The 18,281-nt window shown below is 32.8% G+C and overlaps 3 protein-coding genes across 3 annotated transcripts in view; 2 read left to right on the forward strand and 1 right to left on the reverse strand.

The window, feature by feature from the left end:
* LOC119667378 (uncharacterized protein K02A2.6-like) overlaps positions 1-6,308 on the forward strand; it is a 10,005-nt gene extending 3,697 nt beyond the window's left edge. The window contains exon 3 of the mRNA XM_038076667.1: positions 6,114-6,308. Within this exon, the coding sequence (XP_037932595.1) occupies positions 6,114-6,308 (195 nt within the window). The remainder of the gene's footprint in view (positions 1-6,113) is intronic.
* A 4,076-nt stretch (positions 6,309-10,384) lies between these two features.
* On the reverse strand, positions 10,385-11,890 carry LOC119672241 (the record flags this gene model as incomplete). Its single annotated transcript, XM_038083245.1, is given in 1 exon segment — positions 10,385-11,890. A coding segment is annotated over 1 exon segment (664 nt), but the record flags the coding sequence as incomplete, so codon positions are not given.
* Positions 11,891-15,600: 3,710 nt separating this feature from the next.
* LOC119667379 (SET domain-containing protein SmydA-8-like) lies at positions 15,601-18,240 on the forward strand. The gene is made up of 5 exons (XM_038076668.1): positions 15,601-15,772; positions 16,879-17,177; positions 17,238-17,805; positions 17,861-18,033; positions 18,093-18,240. Exons 1-5 carry the CDS (start codon positions 15,755-15,757, stop codon positions 18,238-18,240), a joined length of 1,206 nt encoding a protein of 401 aa, XP_037932596.1. The 5' UTR covers positions 15,601-15,754.
* The last annotated feature ends 41 nt before the right edge of the window (positions 18,241-18,281 follow it).

Raw genomic sequence — 18,281 nt, forward strand, 5'->3', positions numbered from 1 at the left:
AAACTTCATGGAGGAGAATATTGTTAGGATCGACAACCTGAGACAATGCGGGGCCGGAGACGTCAATTCTTTGCACTAAGAGGATTACAAATCGTACATAAACATAATAGAAAAAGAGGAGACATTCAAATCATACATTAATATAATGGAAAACTGAGGACACATACAACATATACGTATGCTTTTTAGCTAATTATAAAGTAATAATATGTTATGGAAATTATAAACAAAAATGCTGGATAATAACAAGTGCTCCGCATAATATAAATAAGGAAGTAAAAAATATTAAAAAATAGGTATACCATACAATAGGTAGGTTATTAATCTAATGATTACTTATAAATTGCAGAAAATTACAAAATCAATTAAAAAGTAATAAATAAGTATAAAAAATATATAATGAATTAAAATATATCCAATCTCTCAAATAACAAACAGAATTGGTGTTAGACAGAGACTCAAATCGTACCTGAACATAGTGCTGGTCCAAGACCCCTGAATCCACAGGGGTCGAATCTGTGGTTTGAGTGCAAGGAACATGTAGACAATTTGAGATGTAATATGTAATAAAACAAGAGCCTGTATTTTATGGAATATTAATATAAACTTTATCTGTTGTAACGACAGATATTTTCATATTAAATTTCTGTCATAAATATGATAAACAAAAGACAGTATCTGACGATACCCAACACCACTACACATGTAGACGTTGCAGTAAGCACTCATCCGAGTTAAACACCACAATTGTTACCAGAAAATATGAAGTTTATAAGAAGTAAGTTTGCTACAAATTGTATTGACATTACCTGCGATCTTCTGGCCTGATGAGTATTTGATACGAGCGGGCATCGACACCCAACTTGCAAATAAGCCTGAAGGGAAAAAATATATAAACACGAATTGAATTATAAACAGAAAATTAATTTTTTTTAATTGATACAAATTTGAATGCAAAATTCACAACACAATAAATAAAACATTTATTGTACAAAGATTTAAAAAACATTCAACAACTAAACACTGTTTACATTAGTGAAATGCATGCGAAAACACAGATAGCTCAAAAAATTACACCAGAAATATCAATGTCGAATCTACTGGTACGCTACACTAAAAAGCTCCGGTATATTCGGTGTAAAAGTATGCGCATTTGATACGATCGGGGACTTGTGTTGTTACTTTATAAGGGACAAGTACGCTGGCTCATTCAGCCTACTTGTTCATTAAACCAACACCTGGCTCATTCAGCCAAATTATTATTTATCATCCTGGCTCAAGTTTTAGCCAGATTTATTCGATTTTTATTTATTATTTATTATTATTATTATTTATTATTTCAAAGAATAAGCATTGATGAAGTTTTCAAATAAAAAACGAAATATTTGCAAACATTTTTAAATAAATGTTCGTGTCGGGAAGCTGATAGAAATCTAAATAGCAAAAAAAAAATTTGAACTATAACTATATATATTTTTTTTATTTATTTTGAATTTCAAGTGAATAAAACATTTAGCAATATTATAAAACTACGTCTTTTATTCAGTACACTGTCCCAGCGAATATACTATAGGATATATTTCTGGATATTACGACGGGATATTCTTGCGGTTGTGAGCTTGTCAAAAATTGATAAAATTATCAAAAAAGTCCTAAGAAATTCAAGGAAAACAAATTAAGAAGCTTATATGGAAAATCTGATAGCCGATCTCGTCCAATTAGGGGTGAATGAGATCATTCAGAATGAAATTCAACCCGAAAATAACCTAGAAAATATCAATCTCAATCTCAATATGACGACAGCTGTCCATTAAGCTCGATCAATTCCACCAAGGATATACCTTGACTAATGACCTAAAAAATCTAAGCAGTACTGTCAGACGATTATTTACCTACTCGAAAAGAACAGGGAATTGGTAAGAATATAGGCATTACCCTATCCTGTATAAAAAGAGATTAAGCAGTATAAGCAATGTCAAAGCAAACATCTCGCGAGGATGCCCACAAGGGGGAGTACTTTCACACCTAATGTGGAGTGTGGTAGTAAATTAACAACTGATAAAACTAGGTAGAAATGGCTTTCTACGGGTTATGTCGATGATGTCGTAATAATCCGCAGAGAAAAATACAATTAGGCCTACTACTAACAAAAGAATAGTGCAATTTCGTTGGGCTGAAAATAAATGTAGTAAAAACAACCATTGTTCCATTTACAAAGTAAAACAAAATAAAGCATCTTAAACCTATCCGGTTCGATGGGATAGAAATAAGTTCATAAGAGAAGGTAAAATTTTTGGGAATAATCTTTGACTGAAAATTACTATGGAAATTAAATATGCAAGAAGTAACAAAACAGCCAACAAAGGCCAATATTAATGCAGATTCATGGTAGGTAAGAATTGGGGTCCACACCAAACACACTGCGATGCATATATACAGCTATAATCAGATCTAGTTATGAACACGCTCAACAAGTTACAGAGACAACCGTGTGTAAGAAAAACGGGAGCAATGCGAACGTTTCTTACGTCATCAATTGCAGTACTCACACCTCTTCGCATCCATGTGCATGCACAGGCGAAGAGAGCCGCACTAACAGTAATTATAAACAATATGATGCATCTTGGGCACGGCAGTAAAAAGCTTGTTATTCTTGCTAAACAAATCCCAGAATTTGAAATGCCAACAGATGGGAGCGTTGTAAAGTATAATTTTACAAAAAAACCTCAAAACTGAGCTTTGTAACAAAAAAATTTAAAAGGCTTGCCTAAAACGCAAATAATAAAGGAAAATATGATAACATGGTACGCAAATGGCTCCATCACCAGTGAGGGGACTGGAGATGGTATATATGACTAGGCAAAAGATATTCACGAAGAAGAAATGTAACCACCTTTCAAGTGGAATTATATGCGGTAGACAGATGCACCATTTTCAACCTTGAACGCAACTACCAAAACTGTAGTATTGCAATACTGACTGATAGCCAGGCAGATATAATGGCACTCATATCCTATCAGGTGACATCCAAACAGGTATGGAAGTACATTGACAAGCTGAACATACTTGCCTGGAACAATTAAGTGAAATTAATATGCATTTCGGGACGCATTGGTATCCGAGGCAGTTAAATGGCAAACAAACTCTCAAGAAGAGGCGCTGCTTCAATAATGATAGGCTCAGAGTCATTCTGCGGTGTAGGTAAAGGAACTCTATCCATTTAATTTAACGGCAGAAAGAAAAAAGAAAGAGAACTATAGTGGGACTTGTAAATGCTTTTTGGGACTTACAACATAAAACACTCAAGAATTGCTTAGAACAAGCAAAGACTGATCTAAGAATTATTACGGGATTATTGACGAGTCACTGTAGATTGAACAACCATCTATCAAAGTTAGTAAACCAAACCAATTTAAATTGCACATACTGTAGAGAAGTGAGTGAAATCATATAACATCTGCTAGGCAATGGTATGCGGCACTGATGCACAAGAGAAAGAAACACCTTGGAGGGTATTTCATGGAACATAAGAATTCAAGACTTTCCATCTTCAACTATGGATAGGAAAGATAGGTCCTACACTGTCTTTCATTATAGAAATCGGACTTGGAGAAACACTCCAATCAGACTAAGGCGACAATAGATCTTTGAGACATTTTTTATAATAAAAATAGAGACAGAAGTACATACGGACGCCCCAATGCATGACTATGGAACTGTTTTATTACAGTTACCAACAGAGGATGGTTACTTACATTCGGTTTATTATATGAGCAAGAAGACGATGGGCGCTGAAAAGAAGTACTTAAGTTATAAACTAGAGATTTTAGCTATCGTAGAGGCTTTAAAAAAGTTTCGAGTATATTTTCTTGGTCTAAATTTTAAAATTTTAAGAGACAGTAATGTGTTCAGTAAAACTATGGAGAAAGGATCTATGTACATGTGTGGCACGCTGAGTATTGCTACTTGAGGAGTATGATTATGGGGTGCAACATCGCAACAAATTCGGAATGCTCAAATCAAAGACGATAGCTTAAACGTTATTATAGAGATTGTGCGTGATAAGCATGATTACTATGGCGAATTGTATCCTATTAACAAAGGTGAAATTCCGTTACAAATTTTCCATGTTGACTTCTTAGGAATAGGAATGAACGGGGTTCTAGCTCCCAACGGAGCGGAGCAGTGCGACCATTATTATTATTTTGTGCTGCAACAGACCCTAACCGAACAGAAGACATTCCGCATTCCGAATGAACGCTTGAATGTCGGCCGTTGAGGACCTCCTAATGTCTAAAGGGGAGAGTAGTTCTCGACCCAGTGACCTCCTCCTGGCCCAGATCAAGGCTGGGCATCACATACAATGTGACTGGAATTCTCATCTGCTTCAAAGCAGAGTCGACAATCTATCTCTTATACAGACTCATGTTGTTAAGGTGATAACGCTGTCCATGATGTTAAATGTCCTATCAGCAACTGCTTTCTACAGCTTCCATCGACGAACAAATTCTACAATCATATTCTTGCAGTTGTTGCCGCTTTTTTAAAATTTGTTTGGTTGTATCCTACGAAGACGATGTCAGTAAAAAATTTGATCCAAGAATTACAAGAACAAAGCCAAATTTTGGCAATCCTATCAACATAATATCAGATCGTGGTTCTGTAATCACGAGCGAGAACTTTGCGCAGTACTGTAAAGAGCAAAATATTAATCATTTTCTGATAACAACGGGTCTGCCATGATTCAATGGTCAGATCGAAAGGATAAACGAAGTGATAAGCAACGTTTTGGCAAAATTTAGTTCAGGTGAGTCAACAAAGTGGTGCAAGCACGTTGATTCCGTGGCGTATTCAACGTACTCCAGAAGTACGAACACGACCCCTTTTGAATTAATGGTAGTTGTCAGAATAATTTGAAACCAACATGATGAAAAAGAAATCTCATCGGGCCTAAGTATCTGGCACCCTTACAACGTCATTAAGGTAGGCACGAGCGAAGGTCCAATGAGAACTTCCAGTTGTGCTGAATACATGAAACCGTGACTAAGCAATGTCAATGAGCCAATCGAGTGGAATACCTCGCAGAATGATCAAGTTGTGACAGCGAAAAGACCGCATGTTTTAAAACGCTGTCATCGATTTCAATAAATACAGCCACGAAAGCAGCAAAAAACGGAACAACAAAAGCAACACCGAGAGCGACAATGAAGGCAACACAACTTAAACGTTGGCAGTTGAAATTGAGACAACGAGCGGAACAGTTGGAATTTACTCGTTTAATCTGTGACCTTAACATTTTAATTTTAATAAAATGAAATTACAATAGTTTCATAAAACTTTACATACATAATACTAATTTAATCATTATTTTAAAATAAATGTACGAGTAATAAAATTTTTATGAACTGTAATATATACAGTGACTCCATCGCATAATCGGACAAGCATTTGTTCGATATAAATGTGCTCTAAACTTTAAAAAAATATGCCAAGAATATTATTTTGTTTGCTTTAATTAATACTTAACATACTTATATATAGAAAAATTAAAAAAATTTAAAACAAATATTATAATTACTGCAAAATTAAAGTAAAAAACAAAACCAACACAATTTTTTCCGCTCAACGCAGTAGGCTTTGCCCTACTTTATTCAATTGTTTATTTGTTTACTTAAAATAATTCAATTTCGGGTAGAATAATTACATAATCATAATCACATATACTCCCCTGGCAGTGACTGAGACAGGCACGATGTCACGTTTAGTCAAATTTAACGTATCTTTTTGGAACCTGCACTAATCGTCCCATTTGTGTTACATTATTAGGTTTGGTATCAATTCGATTATCTGCCATAGTTTCTGTACGTGATAGGCCTACGTCTTCATAGTTCTTTGATAGAAATGGTGCCTTTACTCACCCGCACCGGTTTGTCTTTGATGAGTAGATTATACGTCTTGTCTGAAAGCCTCACAACCTTAAATGCATAACCAATCTAGAGATCCACAAGGATTACCAACCACTATCGTTTGCGATTTCAAATCGTAACCCAAATTCTAAAATGAAGAGGTGGCATGCTTTTATCAAAGAGTTTTCTCCGAAAATCATTTATAAGCAAGAACACACCAACGTAGTGGCAGATGCTTTATCAAGGATTGAGTTACACAATCTGACGGATGAATCCATAAGCGATAATGATGATGTCGACAACACTAGTCAACATTCAGCTCCTAGTAGCGACAACGTTTACATTGAGGAAACTAAAAAGCCACTAAACATGTTTAAACAACAATTAATATTGTACTCCTGAAGACCTATATGAAATATAGGTTATGATAAAACAAACTTTTAGTAACAAAATTTGCATACGAAACACTTCCCTATTGATACCCCAAATAGGGATGACCAAAGTATTATAACAGAACAAACACACATTAGAGCTCATCGTAGTTATGATGAGAATATTAAACAAATAACTGCATTGTACTATTGGCCTGAACTGTTTAAACAATTACGAGAATATGATAGAAACTGTGTGAGATGTAATACTAATAAATATGATAGACATTCACAGAAGATACCTATCAAAGAAGCTCCAATTCCAACAAATGTAAGAGAAAACCTATACATTGATATATTCTATGCTCAAAAATTAAAATTTATTACGTGCTTGGACTCGTACTCAAAGTTTATAAAAACCATAGAGTATAAATTTAATCTAGATGACAAAATTCTAGAAATATTACAAACATTCCCAGAGGCTAAATATATTGCTCTGGATAATGAACCAAGCTCTTTACTACTGTGACCCTCGTCACAATATAACAAACGGTCAAGTGGAAAGAGTTCACTCAACAATTGTTGAGATTGGTAGATGTATTAAACAAGAATATAATCTTGTAAATGACTTAGAAGTCATATTGAGATCTGCCCAATAATATAACAAAACTATCCACACAATCACTAAAGAAAAACTAAGTGGCGTTTTCTTTAACAAAGTCAATTATGAACAAATTCATGAGAAATTGAAAATGGCACAAGCACGAATGTTAAAATCATATGCTTGATCAAACTGATATTGTCAGTAAATGGAGAAATAATAGACTACACTAGGGATAATTACATTTTAATAAAAAACAATGACGCCTTGACATACTAAAATTATAATGACATTCTACACGTTACTAACTAAACCTATTATAGAGACTTACTACGTGACGAAAAACAATTTTTCGAAATTGAAAAGAAAAAACATTCTTACAACCAAGCAGAATTCCTTGATATAGAAATGGAAATAGAACTAGTAGAAACTTTACTTAGTCAACTCGAAAATAAAAGATTCAAAAGAGGAATAAATGAATTAGATATCGTCTGGATACCTTATTCACAAATAACAAGTAAAATAAATGACCTAATTAAAAATAACAATAAACAATATTCTACGAATTCAGAGTTGTTCAAAACAATTCTAAGGTTAACCCAAACAGTGGACACTTTAACTGGACACGTATATCAAAAAGTTGTGCGCAGACACAGACTAAAAGTCATAACTGAATTACAAAATACTATCCAGACAATAGCTTTAGCAAAAGCAACCATTTTATATCCATCCGTGTTACACCTTGAAGAAATTAAAAATATACATCAACACGAATACAAATAAATTTCTATAATCGATTTGCTGGACGTCTCTACTTTCAAAGTTTTACAAAGAAATACATTAATAATAATATACATCAAATATCCTCTGATAACCGATAGATGTGATCTTTTCGAAACAAGGCTCATATTCCAGTTTGATAGAAAATTAATTATCCCAAATGAAATAATTAAATGTCAAAATATCTATTATAGTATTGACGATTGTAAGGTAGAATTAAAAAATGTATATTGTAAAATTAATAATAAAAATAATTACCTTTCGGATATTTTATATAGAAGGCAAACCAATTGTAAAAAATCAGAAGAAACAAATAAAAATGTAGATATAATTACAGAGGGGGCAATACTTCTTACCGGAAATCATTCTGTAAATAATAATAATATTTCCGGAACATATTTAGTAACTTTTAACGAAACAATTAACAAAGATAATGTAATCTATGAAAAATAGAGAAAATAAAACAAATTTGTATATTCTGAAGCACTACTTTAACAGTTTTAATGTCACTGAATACATTGATTCAAGTGAAAAAGAAATTAAATTAAATAACAGACATTTAATTAATATATTAAGAAATGATTATAATGAAAGCCCCACCTCTTTAACAACATTATTAATTGTAATAATATTGATTATTATATATATTAGTTATAAATGCTAATAATTTTTTAAAAACAATCCAACTACGCCTACAATTGATAAGGATCAAGACATTGTCATCAATGCCTTGAATTAACAAATTTCAAATTTCATGAATCGGGACGATTCATCTTAGGCAGGGGGGAGTTAACACCCTGTATCACTATTACGGCACTTTGCCTTTCTAGAAATGTGTCCACGTCGTGAAAGTTTTATCTGATGAAAATGCAGTTGCTACCTAAACTATACTGGAACAAAAGTATTGAGAAAACATATAATTCAACAATTAATCAACAAATTATAGGAGGAAATTGAGATTTTGATGGATTGTATAAATTACAGTAAAGCCTCTGCAGCAGAAACAAAGGACTGTGATGAAATAAAAACAATGGTTTGAAGGTAAATTGTTAAGATATACATCATTTCAACTGCTAAGTACAATTAACAAAAACAGGATTGAATGAAAATCTGATAAACTACAGTCAAGCAAAAAAACGATTCAAAGAACTTCTACAACGTAAAAGAGGGACGCACTATAATACGCTAGCTATGTCAATAGAAACAGGAAAAGATATTATATCCTTTTGGAGCAAAGTTTGAAAATTGAATGGGACAAGTCATATAAAATTTGAAGAGCTAGACGCACTAGAACTTACTAAGCACATTGAGCAATTACTAAACAGCAGCAAACAAAATGAGGTCCAAAATTTAGAATTTATACCAAAGTCAAAAATAGTATATAAAAAACATGCAAGGCGTCTTCATTACGTTAAAAAATTGTATCTCAATGGAGAACAATTGGAAATAATTAAGTCACATAGGTATTTAATCGTTTGGATATCATATAATGCAACTTTTGAAACATATATTAATAAAAGACTAAAAGAATCAAAACTAGCAATAAACAGCACATGGACAAGAGCTTTATGAAATGACACGGTAGTATTATCAGTTAAATACAAAGTTTTCCAAGTTGCAGTCAACTCCATTATGAATTATGCTGAATTATGTAAATTTGGAGTTTCGAGAGGTATGATGGGGTGGAAAAACTGCTAAATTTTATTATTAAACGTTTTTTTCGTCTATCGGTCAACACGCCAGACTATGCAATTTACATGGAAACTAACTTATCAGCACTACATAAAGGCACTCTAAAATCCCACTTTCAAAATATTAACGCTGTTATAACCAACTAGAAGTCAAACTCATTAAACGGCTTGCGACATTCTTTTTAGGTAGAAGGAGTTCGTTTTTTACTGCATGGTTAAGTTCAGCCGAGGGAGATGAAGAAGATCTGTATTCAGAAGACATGGATAGTTGGATTGACTTGCTAGACTGAACTATTTACCATATAACAAGCTGCTCTAGGCAAACAGAGAACTAACTTACAATCTGAAGACATCAATTTATTTTAATGATAAATATACAGTGGAAAATATTAGTACAGTGTTTAAATTTCGTACCGAATTCATCAAACTCAATTACTTACCTTATGTAAGTTCTGCTCTATCGGTTTCTAGGCTACACAATAAACAGGAAACGAAAACGGTTAACCACTTTATAGAGGTGTCTCAAATTTTAAAGGAAATAAGATGCAGTTATTTTAGAAAAACAACCTTAAGCCAAACAGAAATGCACATTTATGGCATTTGATTGATTGTACGCATATCTTAACCAAGCCTTAAAATGTAGACAACAAATTATAGATGAGAGCTTTTAACCGCGTTGTATATAACAATAATATTTATTAATTATGAAATCAAACTCGTATACAATATTAAAAGGGTAAAATGAGTAGGCAATCGCTAGGGAAAGCTGACGACTTTAGTTCATAGCTTTAAATAAATAATGTATAATGTTTGGATAATTATTGTTTGTTTATAATTTATTAATAAAAAATACTACTACTACTATCTTTCTTAATACTTTTAACTTTGGATTTTTCACTAAATTTGGAATTATATTTTATATTATTATTATTATTAGGACATATTTATATTTTACCAAATTATAAATTTAGTCTAATTACAAAGAACATTTTATGTAGATCAAATTTATATTATAGAATTTACAAATGCTTTCCAGTTATTACTATGCCGAGCTATTACTCTAAGTTCGCTAAAAGATTTCCTTGTTTCGCTTGTGACAGTTCTGCGCCAAGTATTTTTCGGCCTACCTCTTCTTCGCCGGTCCTGTGGGTTTCACTCTAACGCTGCGTGAGGTGTTTCGTTTGAGTTCTTCCTGAACGTATGGTCAATCCATCCATATTTGGGCTTGTTGATATCCTTTTTGATATTTTTAATTTTGTTTGTCGCGTAATGATTGTAGACTTCCAGATCGATTTGAGTCCGCCGAACGCGGAGCGCGCCTTGCGTATCTTACAGTCGACGTCTGCCGATGTTCCTCCATCTCCAGAAATTAGGCTGCCGAGGTATTCAAACCTGGCCATATCTGTAATATCGGTGCTGCTACTAGTCTAGTCTAGCTAGTCTACCTCTAAGCCCCCTGTTTATACCAAGCGTATGTGTTTCTATACCTTCAAATACCAAGTCCAAGACTGTTATAAATAAAAGCGGAGACAAGGCGCAACCTTGGTTTACTCCTGTGCGGCACACGAAAGCTTCACTGAGCTCACCACCATGTAAGACTTTGCAAGTTGTACCTTCATAGGTGCTTTGATTATATTTATTATTTTAAGCGCTATCCATATTTATTCTCTGTCAAGCAAATCGAATTATTTTAAAAAATTCACAAACACTAGGTAAAGTGTGGTGTTCAATTCGGTGGATTGTTCTGTAATTATTCGCATTTTATTAATCAGATCCACGCACGAACTCGCTGGGCAAAAAACCTGATTGATTTTTCCTTATGAGTTTGTCAAGGTGCTCCGCGATTCTGTCAAGGATAATTTTGTTTAATATTTTTGTTATGGTAGGAAAAAGTAAGATGCCCTCCAATTTGAGCATATCTTTTGATCTCCTTTTTTGAGAATTTTAACAATTACTGATTCTTTCCATGATAGCGTTATGGACTCAGTGAGCCATAATTTGTTGAAAATAGATAGAAGTTTTGTAGCCATAAGTTGTGGATCGAGTTGAAAGCACTCTACCGCCAAACCGTCACTGCTAGGCGAATTATCTTTCTTCAAAGATGAAATGGCACTACTTATTTCCATTACTGTGGGTGGTTCGGTATTAATTTGTCTGTTGATGTTATGGCGCCGTTGAGAAGTGAGATTATCCTCGGTTGTAGCAAATACTGAGTTAAGCGTGCTTTCAAAATATTTTTTCCAAACTAATAATTGTTCTTGTTTTAAATTTACAAGAACACCATTTTCGTCTTCTACTGGAATATTGCGTGCATTATTTTTTTGTCCGCTTAAAGTTCTCGTAACAGCGAACAGTGTTTTCATGTCAGTATTATTAGCAGCTTTTTCCGCTTCAGAGGCTAGCGCATCATAGAAATTCTTTTTATCTTCTTTGGCCCTCTTTGTAATGACTTTATTTAAAGCTTCATACTTTCGATTTAGTACTTGACGGCGAGTTATATCTGCTTCCCCGAGCATCTTTGCTTTTGTTAGCCTTCTTTCTGTTTTTACAATTTAATATGATTTTGCAAGATATCTAGATCTAATTTAGTACATAATAAAATTAAATATAACATAATATAACTAGATTATTCAATTACATGACATTTTTAATTTTAATGAAACAAAGTTTGTATATTCGAAAGTTCGAAAATTGAAGGTTATTTTTACAACATTTATTGTCTTCTTAGCTATGTTTTCTTTATTAGTTGTTCTTGCTGTCTCTATCAGCTGTTGTATTGGGCAATTTTATTTATGTCGATAGTTTGAAAACTACAATAACCTGTGATGAAGTAAATACTTCTAATTTTAACAGTATATTAAAAGTTCTCTACAGCTTAATATAGATATAAGGATTTAATGCGATAAAGATAGTGGTGCGATTACAATAGACCACATACAATACATAAAAGATATACACCTCGATTGACGCAGAAAAACTTGTCGACCAGCAACCACCTTATAGATGATGATTCAATTATTAGTTAGAATAATAAATGCACAATAGTCAACCGCAAAAGCTATCAATTTTTTATTGACATGTTAACATATTTGATATTAACAGCGTCGCCTAGCATAATTCATTATATGGCAGAGCTATCATATCGAATAACGGATTCATATGCAGAGTATAATGTTGACAGTAAGCCCGTTTTGAGATACTTCTCATTGGACTTGAATAAAAACTTACATTATTGTGCAAGTAGACGTGCGGTAGCTTGCGGTAGACTCCGATTCAGATTATGGTGGTAATGCAATTGACGCAAGTCTTATACAGTACATATGGTTTCGAAATCTCGTTTATTTTGGTAGAACTGAGCTTAGAGATATAAAACTTCTTTTTATAAGAGAGATGTAAAAAGTATAAAAGTTCCACTCAATTACGCCGATGTATTATAAGAGAATCTAACCAAGTTGAAATATTTATGCAATATAAATTGCTTAGAACTAAAAGAGTAATTAGTTTTTTTTCGTTACTGTTTGCATCTAATAGTAAATTCTCTCTTGCCCGCTGTAACTAAGTCAGTGAAAAAAGGGGATAAAACAAACCATATAAAATGTGTATTGTTTTATTCTACACGGGATAAATAAATGATATAATCGAATAAAGAACTTCATTGTGTAAAGTTAAATAAGGTCCAAATTGTGTTAGGATATTGCTGACTTCTCTATTTGTTCAGTGAGATAGTAGAAGTCATGGCTTTTATGAGATGTCCCTTTGTGAAAGCGCCTCAAATTTTAATAATTTTTCAGCTCAATACTAATTTTTCCGTTTCCCCTTTTACTGTAGTACGTTTGAATCTTTGAAACATTTTAAATGAGTTTCACAACATTGTTGAACACATTTTTCTATTCTTAAATGTGTTCTCTTTTTAGGAAGTTACTTCGCCGTTGGCAACGTGCATTTCCTGCTATTGTTTCGAAGCTTCTATGTGCATATTTTTTATTCTTGCATTTTTAGCACTATTTTATCAGCAAACAAGCAATAAATTTTATTTTAATAAGCGCCCCCATAATAACACTTCAGTCTCTTGCCGAGAAATGTTTGCAAAATATCTCCTCAAGGATATCATCCCATATTTCGTATCTAGATAAAATACTTTACAGTACTTGAAGATTACTGCAGTTCGCAATTTATTTTGCTGCTATTGTGTCTTGTGCAATGTTTCTTCTACATTTGCTCTTACGGATTTGTGGCTGTTGGTACTGTAATGTTCCCCTGATACGGTGAAGCATTGATGCAGTGATGCGGAGAGGGAAATGCGTTTCCTTTATGCGATTTTTACAAAATTATGTTGTTTATACATAGAAGCAAATATACGGGTATATAGTTTTAATTTTTGGTTTATTCACTGGGAGATATATGACGCTACATCTTAAACCTGATTTCAGTTTCAGATTTAACTTGCTTATAAAATTTAAAAATCTGTTAAAGTCGATATTTGGTTAATTGGAGATGCACGAGTATTTACAAATTACATAACTAAAACTAATAGATTTAAATATTTGAAAGAATAAAAGTCTGGATTTCAGAAGGTATTTCGGATAATCCCGTCAAAGCCAGGTTTTGATAACATAAGTGCAATTTACTTGCATACAATGAAACTGTGAATAACTAAACTAGACAGTTAACTGAACAAATGCGCCATAATCAGCATTTTTTGTTTATTATACATACCTATATACAAAACCCGCGCAAAGTTTATATAAAAATGTACTAATGAGCTTCGATAACTGTAAGGGCGCACATATTATACCAGCCAACATTAACAATCGCCCACTGATAATGTTCGCTACAGTCAAATTTATAGTAGAAAATGAATACATGGCATATTCAGTGGCGGACAAAAATTTAAGACCACCTTAAGATTTTCACCTAGACCAATTTCAATTTCAAGAATCCAAAGTAAGAAAATGTTTTTATTAATAAAATATATTTTTCAAATAAAGTATGTGAAATTAAAGGTAAATATCTTAAATTTTTTCCTTTATATCAATTATTTGTATTATCGAAATATATTTAAAATAAAAAGCAATTGTGAGTTCATATAATACCATTTCATCCTTTAAATATTATCCTTTAACTTAAATGTGGTTTCGAATTTCGCTTTGAATTGATGAATAGCAATTAAAAGGCATATCAATAAAAACATTTCTCCACTCTTCTAAAATATGTTCTTGTAGTTTTTAACTGTTGTGGGGTATTTTTTTGCCGTCCAGCGCTGCTTGCAGCAATTTGTCAATATTTCGTTGTTGAAAACAAATCATTGTGCAAGTTGTGCCATCTTCTCTTTCATGGACGGTGTCAAAGAAGTCGTTAGAATATATGTGTCAACGTATTGATTAAAGTTAATTGCTGAAGTTACAATATGCAACTCTGTTTGACTATTTCACCGTATGCTTCCCCAAACTCAACGTCTCACCACGATATGACCTTCTTCATCGAAATGATGTACATATACAATATATTTGTATATATAATACATTCGGTGACTTTGGACTATATAGTCTGTTCTATTGTTTTCTTTTTAGATTAATATCATAAACAATAGGATAATTGATTGACAATAGTGAAGAAAAATGCCCACTTTTTCTACGTGAAATTCAAAGATATATTGAAGCTGAAAATTATATTTTAACAAAGTGGTCTTAAATGAAAATAATAATAAAACAAAATAATACCCATGCATTCAAATTAATAATCAAAGTTATTAAACGTTATTGAATGTTAAACACTCAAATGTTACTTCCATTTGGAACTGGTGAAACTTAGCTATATCTAACAATAGTTCTCTTGGATGACTCCACAAATAAAATGCACTGCTTTTTGAGATCGGACACTAATCCGTGCACTCTTATGATTTTCAATTAATATTTAGAATTTGTTATTTTAGTAGCATACTTTCTTAAAAGTTTCTGGTAGTTTTCTCCAGAGGCGCATGGAGTGGTAGCGACCAAGTATTTGATTTTTTTGGGAATGAATTGAATAATTCTCAACAGAATAGCGCGACCACTGACACTCTTGGCTGCCAAATAAAAAATAGTCCCCCACACATAATTCCAATATGTGCAATAATATGCACTATGATATTTAATCTTTAATATTCACACTCAAATTTTCGAAAGAATTATTTGGATAGCGGAGCATATCCCAAATATATGATCCCACACTAATGAAATTGATCGTCAGTAAAGAAAGCAGCTTATTTTTTATAAATAAAAATACACACAAGTATTGGACTAGATTCTAAAAGATTGAAAAATGTTTTCTCATCTGGCATAGATCGTACGCGAGTAGTTGCAGTCGGTTCGTGGCACAGATCACACTGATTTTGTGGTGCAGAGAACATTTCTAAAAGTTTCAAAAATGCCTCCCAGAAAACATGTAAATATATTTTATTTATTAAAACCACGTTTTGTTCTTAAAATCGGTAAAATTGTTTCTTCATCATATGACTTTGCAAACTGTGAAACATTTTGAAATGATAAGGAAATATGTCACGATAGTATGGCAAAAAAAATTTGTGTGTTTATTGTCAGGTTTCTATATAAATTCTGAAAACATTATTAGCGGATTCAAGTAGATATTTATTTAAATATCTTTGGCTATGAAAACTTTTGAGTAATAAAAATCATGAATTCTTCATACTAAACAAATTAATGAATACGTAAATTATATTCAAATATTCAAAAAATTTTTGTGAAGACATTCTTCTGATTGTGACATGTAAACATTTAGATACATGCCTCAATCTGAAGAAGCTAAAAAAAATATAAAATCTAACATCTCAATGTTTCTTATTATAATTTATTTTGAAAAAAGCAACAGAATATTTTTCCGTTTTTCAGGTATTTACTATAAACGTTTCGAACATTACAAAACGTTCTCCTCTGAGAAACTTATCTTAATATATCATTGCGCGCCCCCGGAAATATTCTTGCGTTTTACGAGCGTCTCTATGCCACTTGTTGCGTACTATAATTAGCCTGTTGTGTCTTTCTCCCTCTCTCTCTCCCTCCCTTTGTTCAATTTCGGTACATATGTGAAGTGTGCCTAATAAATGATTAACACATCTACTTAGTTCAAGAAGTATCTGCCTGCACGGTAAATTTGAATATTATTTATGAAATGTTGTTTTATAAATCAAAACTTTTATATGCAACTTATTGTATTTCTACCACTAGCTATTTTAGTCTTTAGTTAATTGCAACTAACGATTCGAACAACTGGGGTCTCATACAACTACAATAAAATGTATTCCTACGAACTAATTGAAAAGTTTTATTAAATCATGTATTTTCATACATGCATATATGTGTTTTCACCATTTGTATTGGTATTGACCCTGACTATGAGATGGTCTGTATTAACTGTACTATTTTTATATAGAATACGTATAAAGCGCTGTATTGATCAGGAATTGACTATGTGCTATTTATTTGCAGGAGCTTGAAATAAAATTTTAATATATATTTGTTAATTTTGCTTAGAAAAACAAGAAGAGTCATCACCAACGACAACAACAGCAGGTAAACAAATCAAACAGTTCAAAAAAAGAAACCTCAAATATTAGAAAAGAGAGTGAGGACTATGAAACGACAAACATACAATTACCGTATAAATTGGAACACTCAAACATTGTTGGACGTTATCTTGTAGCAAGTCGAGAACTTAAGGCAGGAGAATTATTACTAATCGAAGAACCTTTGGCCATCGGGCCTTGTGTGTCTTCTGATGCAGTGTGTTTAGGCTGCTACAAGCCAGTCAAGCTAAATGGTGTACAATATAGGTAAATCAGTTGGGAATCTATTATGAAAAATTGTTGCAATAATAATTAATGCTTACTCAGGTGCACTTCTTGCTGCTGGCCATTATGCAGTGTAAAATGTAAAGGATTATACGCGGCAACTGGTCACACCATCGAAGAATGTGATTTATTAAAAGCGCAGAAAAATACTACGACTCTCTCAGCTACTACATCCGCCACAATAGTCAAAAATTTGTATGAACTCATTTTGATTGTGCGCATATTACTGATGAAACAGCACTCTCCTGAGAAATACGCAAAAATTATGCTCATGGAATCACATTCGGAACTGCGTAAACAGAATGCGGACTTGTGGCAACATTACCAACAAAATGTGGTGACTAAGTTGCTCGATGAATGGCATATGGCCTCATATACTGCGGATGAGATTCACACTGTTTGTGGTATTTTAGATGTGAATTGTTTTGAAATTGGACAAAATTCGGCCAAAGCCCGAACTCTTTACCCTAATGCATTTTTGCTTGCACACGACTGCAGTCCAAATACTTCACATACAGATGATCCAAACACATTTGCAATCGTTTTGCGCACTTCGCGACATGTACAAAAGGATGAAGCACTTACATTGAGTTATGCATATACACTACAGGTCAGCTCAAATTACCTATCTATATAGAATTTGGTTTTATTTTAAACATCATAAGGGAACTTTGAAACGGAGAGACTTCATGCATGCTGGAAAGCTTTTTTGGTGTTTCTGCCAGCGTTGTAGCGATCCGATGGAGTTGGGAACAGATTGTAGTGCTATTATATGTGCTAAATGCAAGAAGGGTTCACTAAGGTCATCTGATCCTTTAAATCAAGATGCAGACTGGATGTAAGGGTATCTTGGTTAAAAAAATTTAATAATTTAATATATTTCTTATATTACTTAAGATGTGATAATTGTGATAATACTTTGATTAGCAAAGACTTAGTAAATCTGTTAGATAAAATTAATGATGACTTGGAATCTATTGATGTGCACGATGTTTCTGGGTTAGAAAACTTCCTGAAAAGGTATGCCGCAACCCTTAAATTTTAATCTTTTATTACAGTATTATTACGGTACATTATAGTATTATT

This window comes from Teleopsis dalmanni, chromosome 1, assembly GCF_002237135.1.
Source record: "Teleopsis dalmanni isolate 2A chromosome 1, ASM223713v2, whole genome shotgun sequence".
Taxonomy (NCBI): domain Eukaryota; kingdom Metazoa; phylum Arthropoda; class Insecta; order Diptera; family Diopsidae; genus Teleopsis; species Teleopsis dalmanni.

Bases quoted from the DNA above. Each gene is read 5' to 3' on its own strand.
- LOC119667379 (XM_038076668.1), top strand. The intron at 17,806-17,860 runs GTCAGCTCAAAT...AAACATCATAAG, and splicing joins GTTATGCATATACACTACAG to GGAACTTTGAAACGGAGAGA. The intron at 18,034-18,092 runs GTAAGGGTATCT...ATATTACTTAAG, and splicing joins AATCAAGATGCAGACTGGAT to ATGTGATAATTGTGATAATA.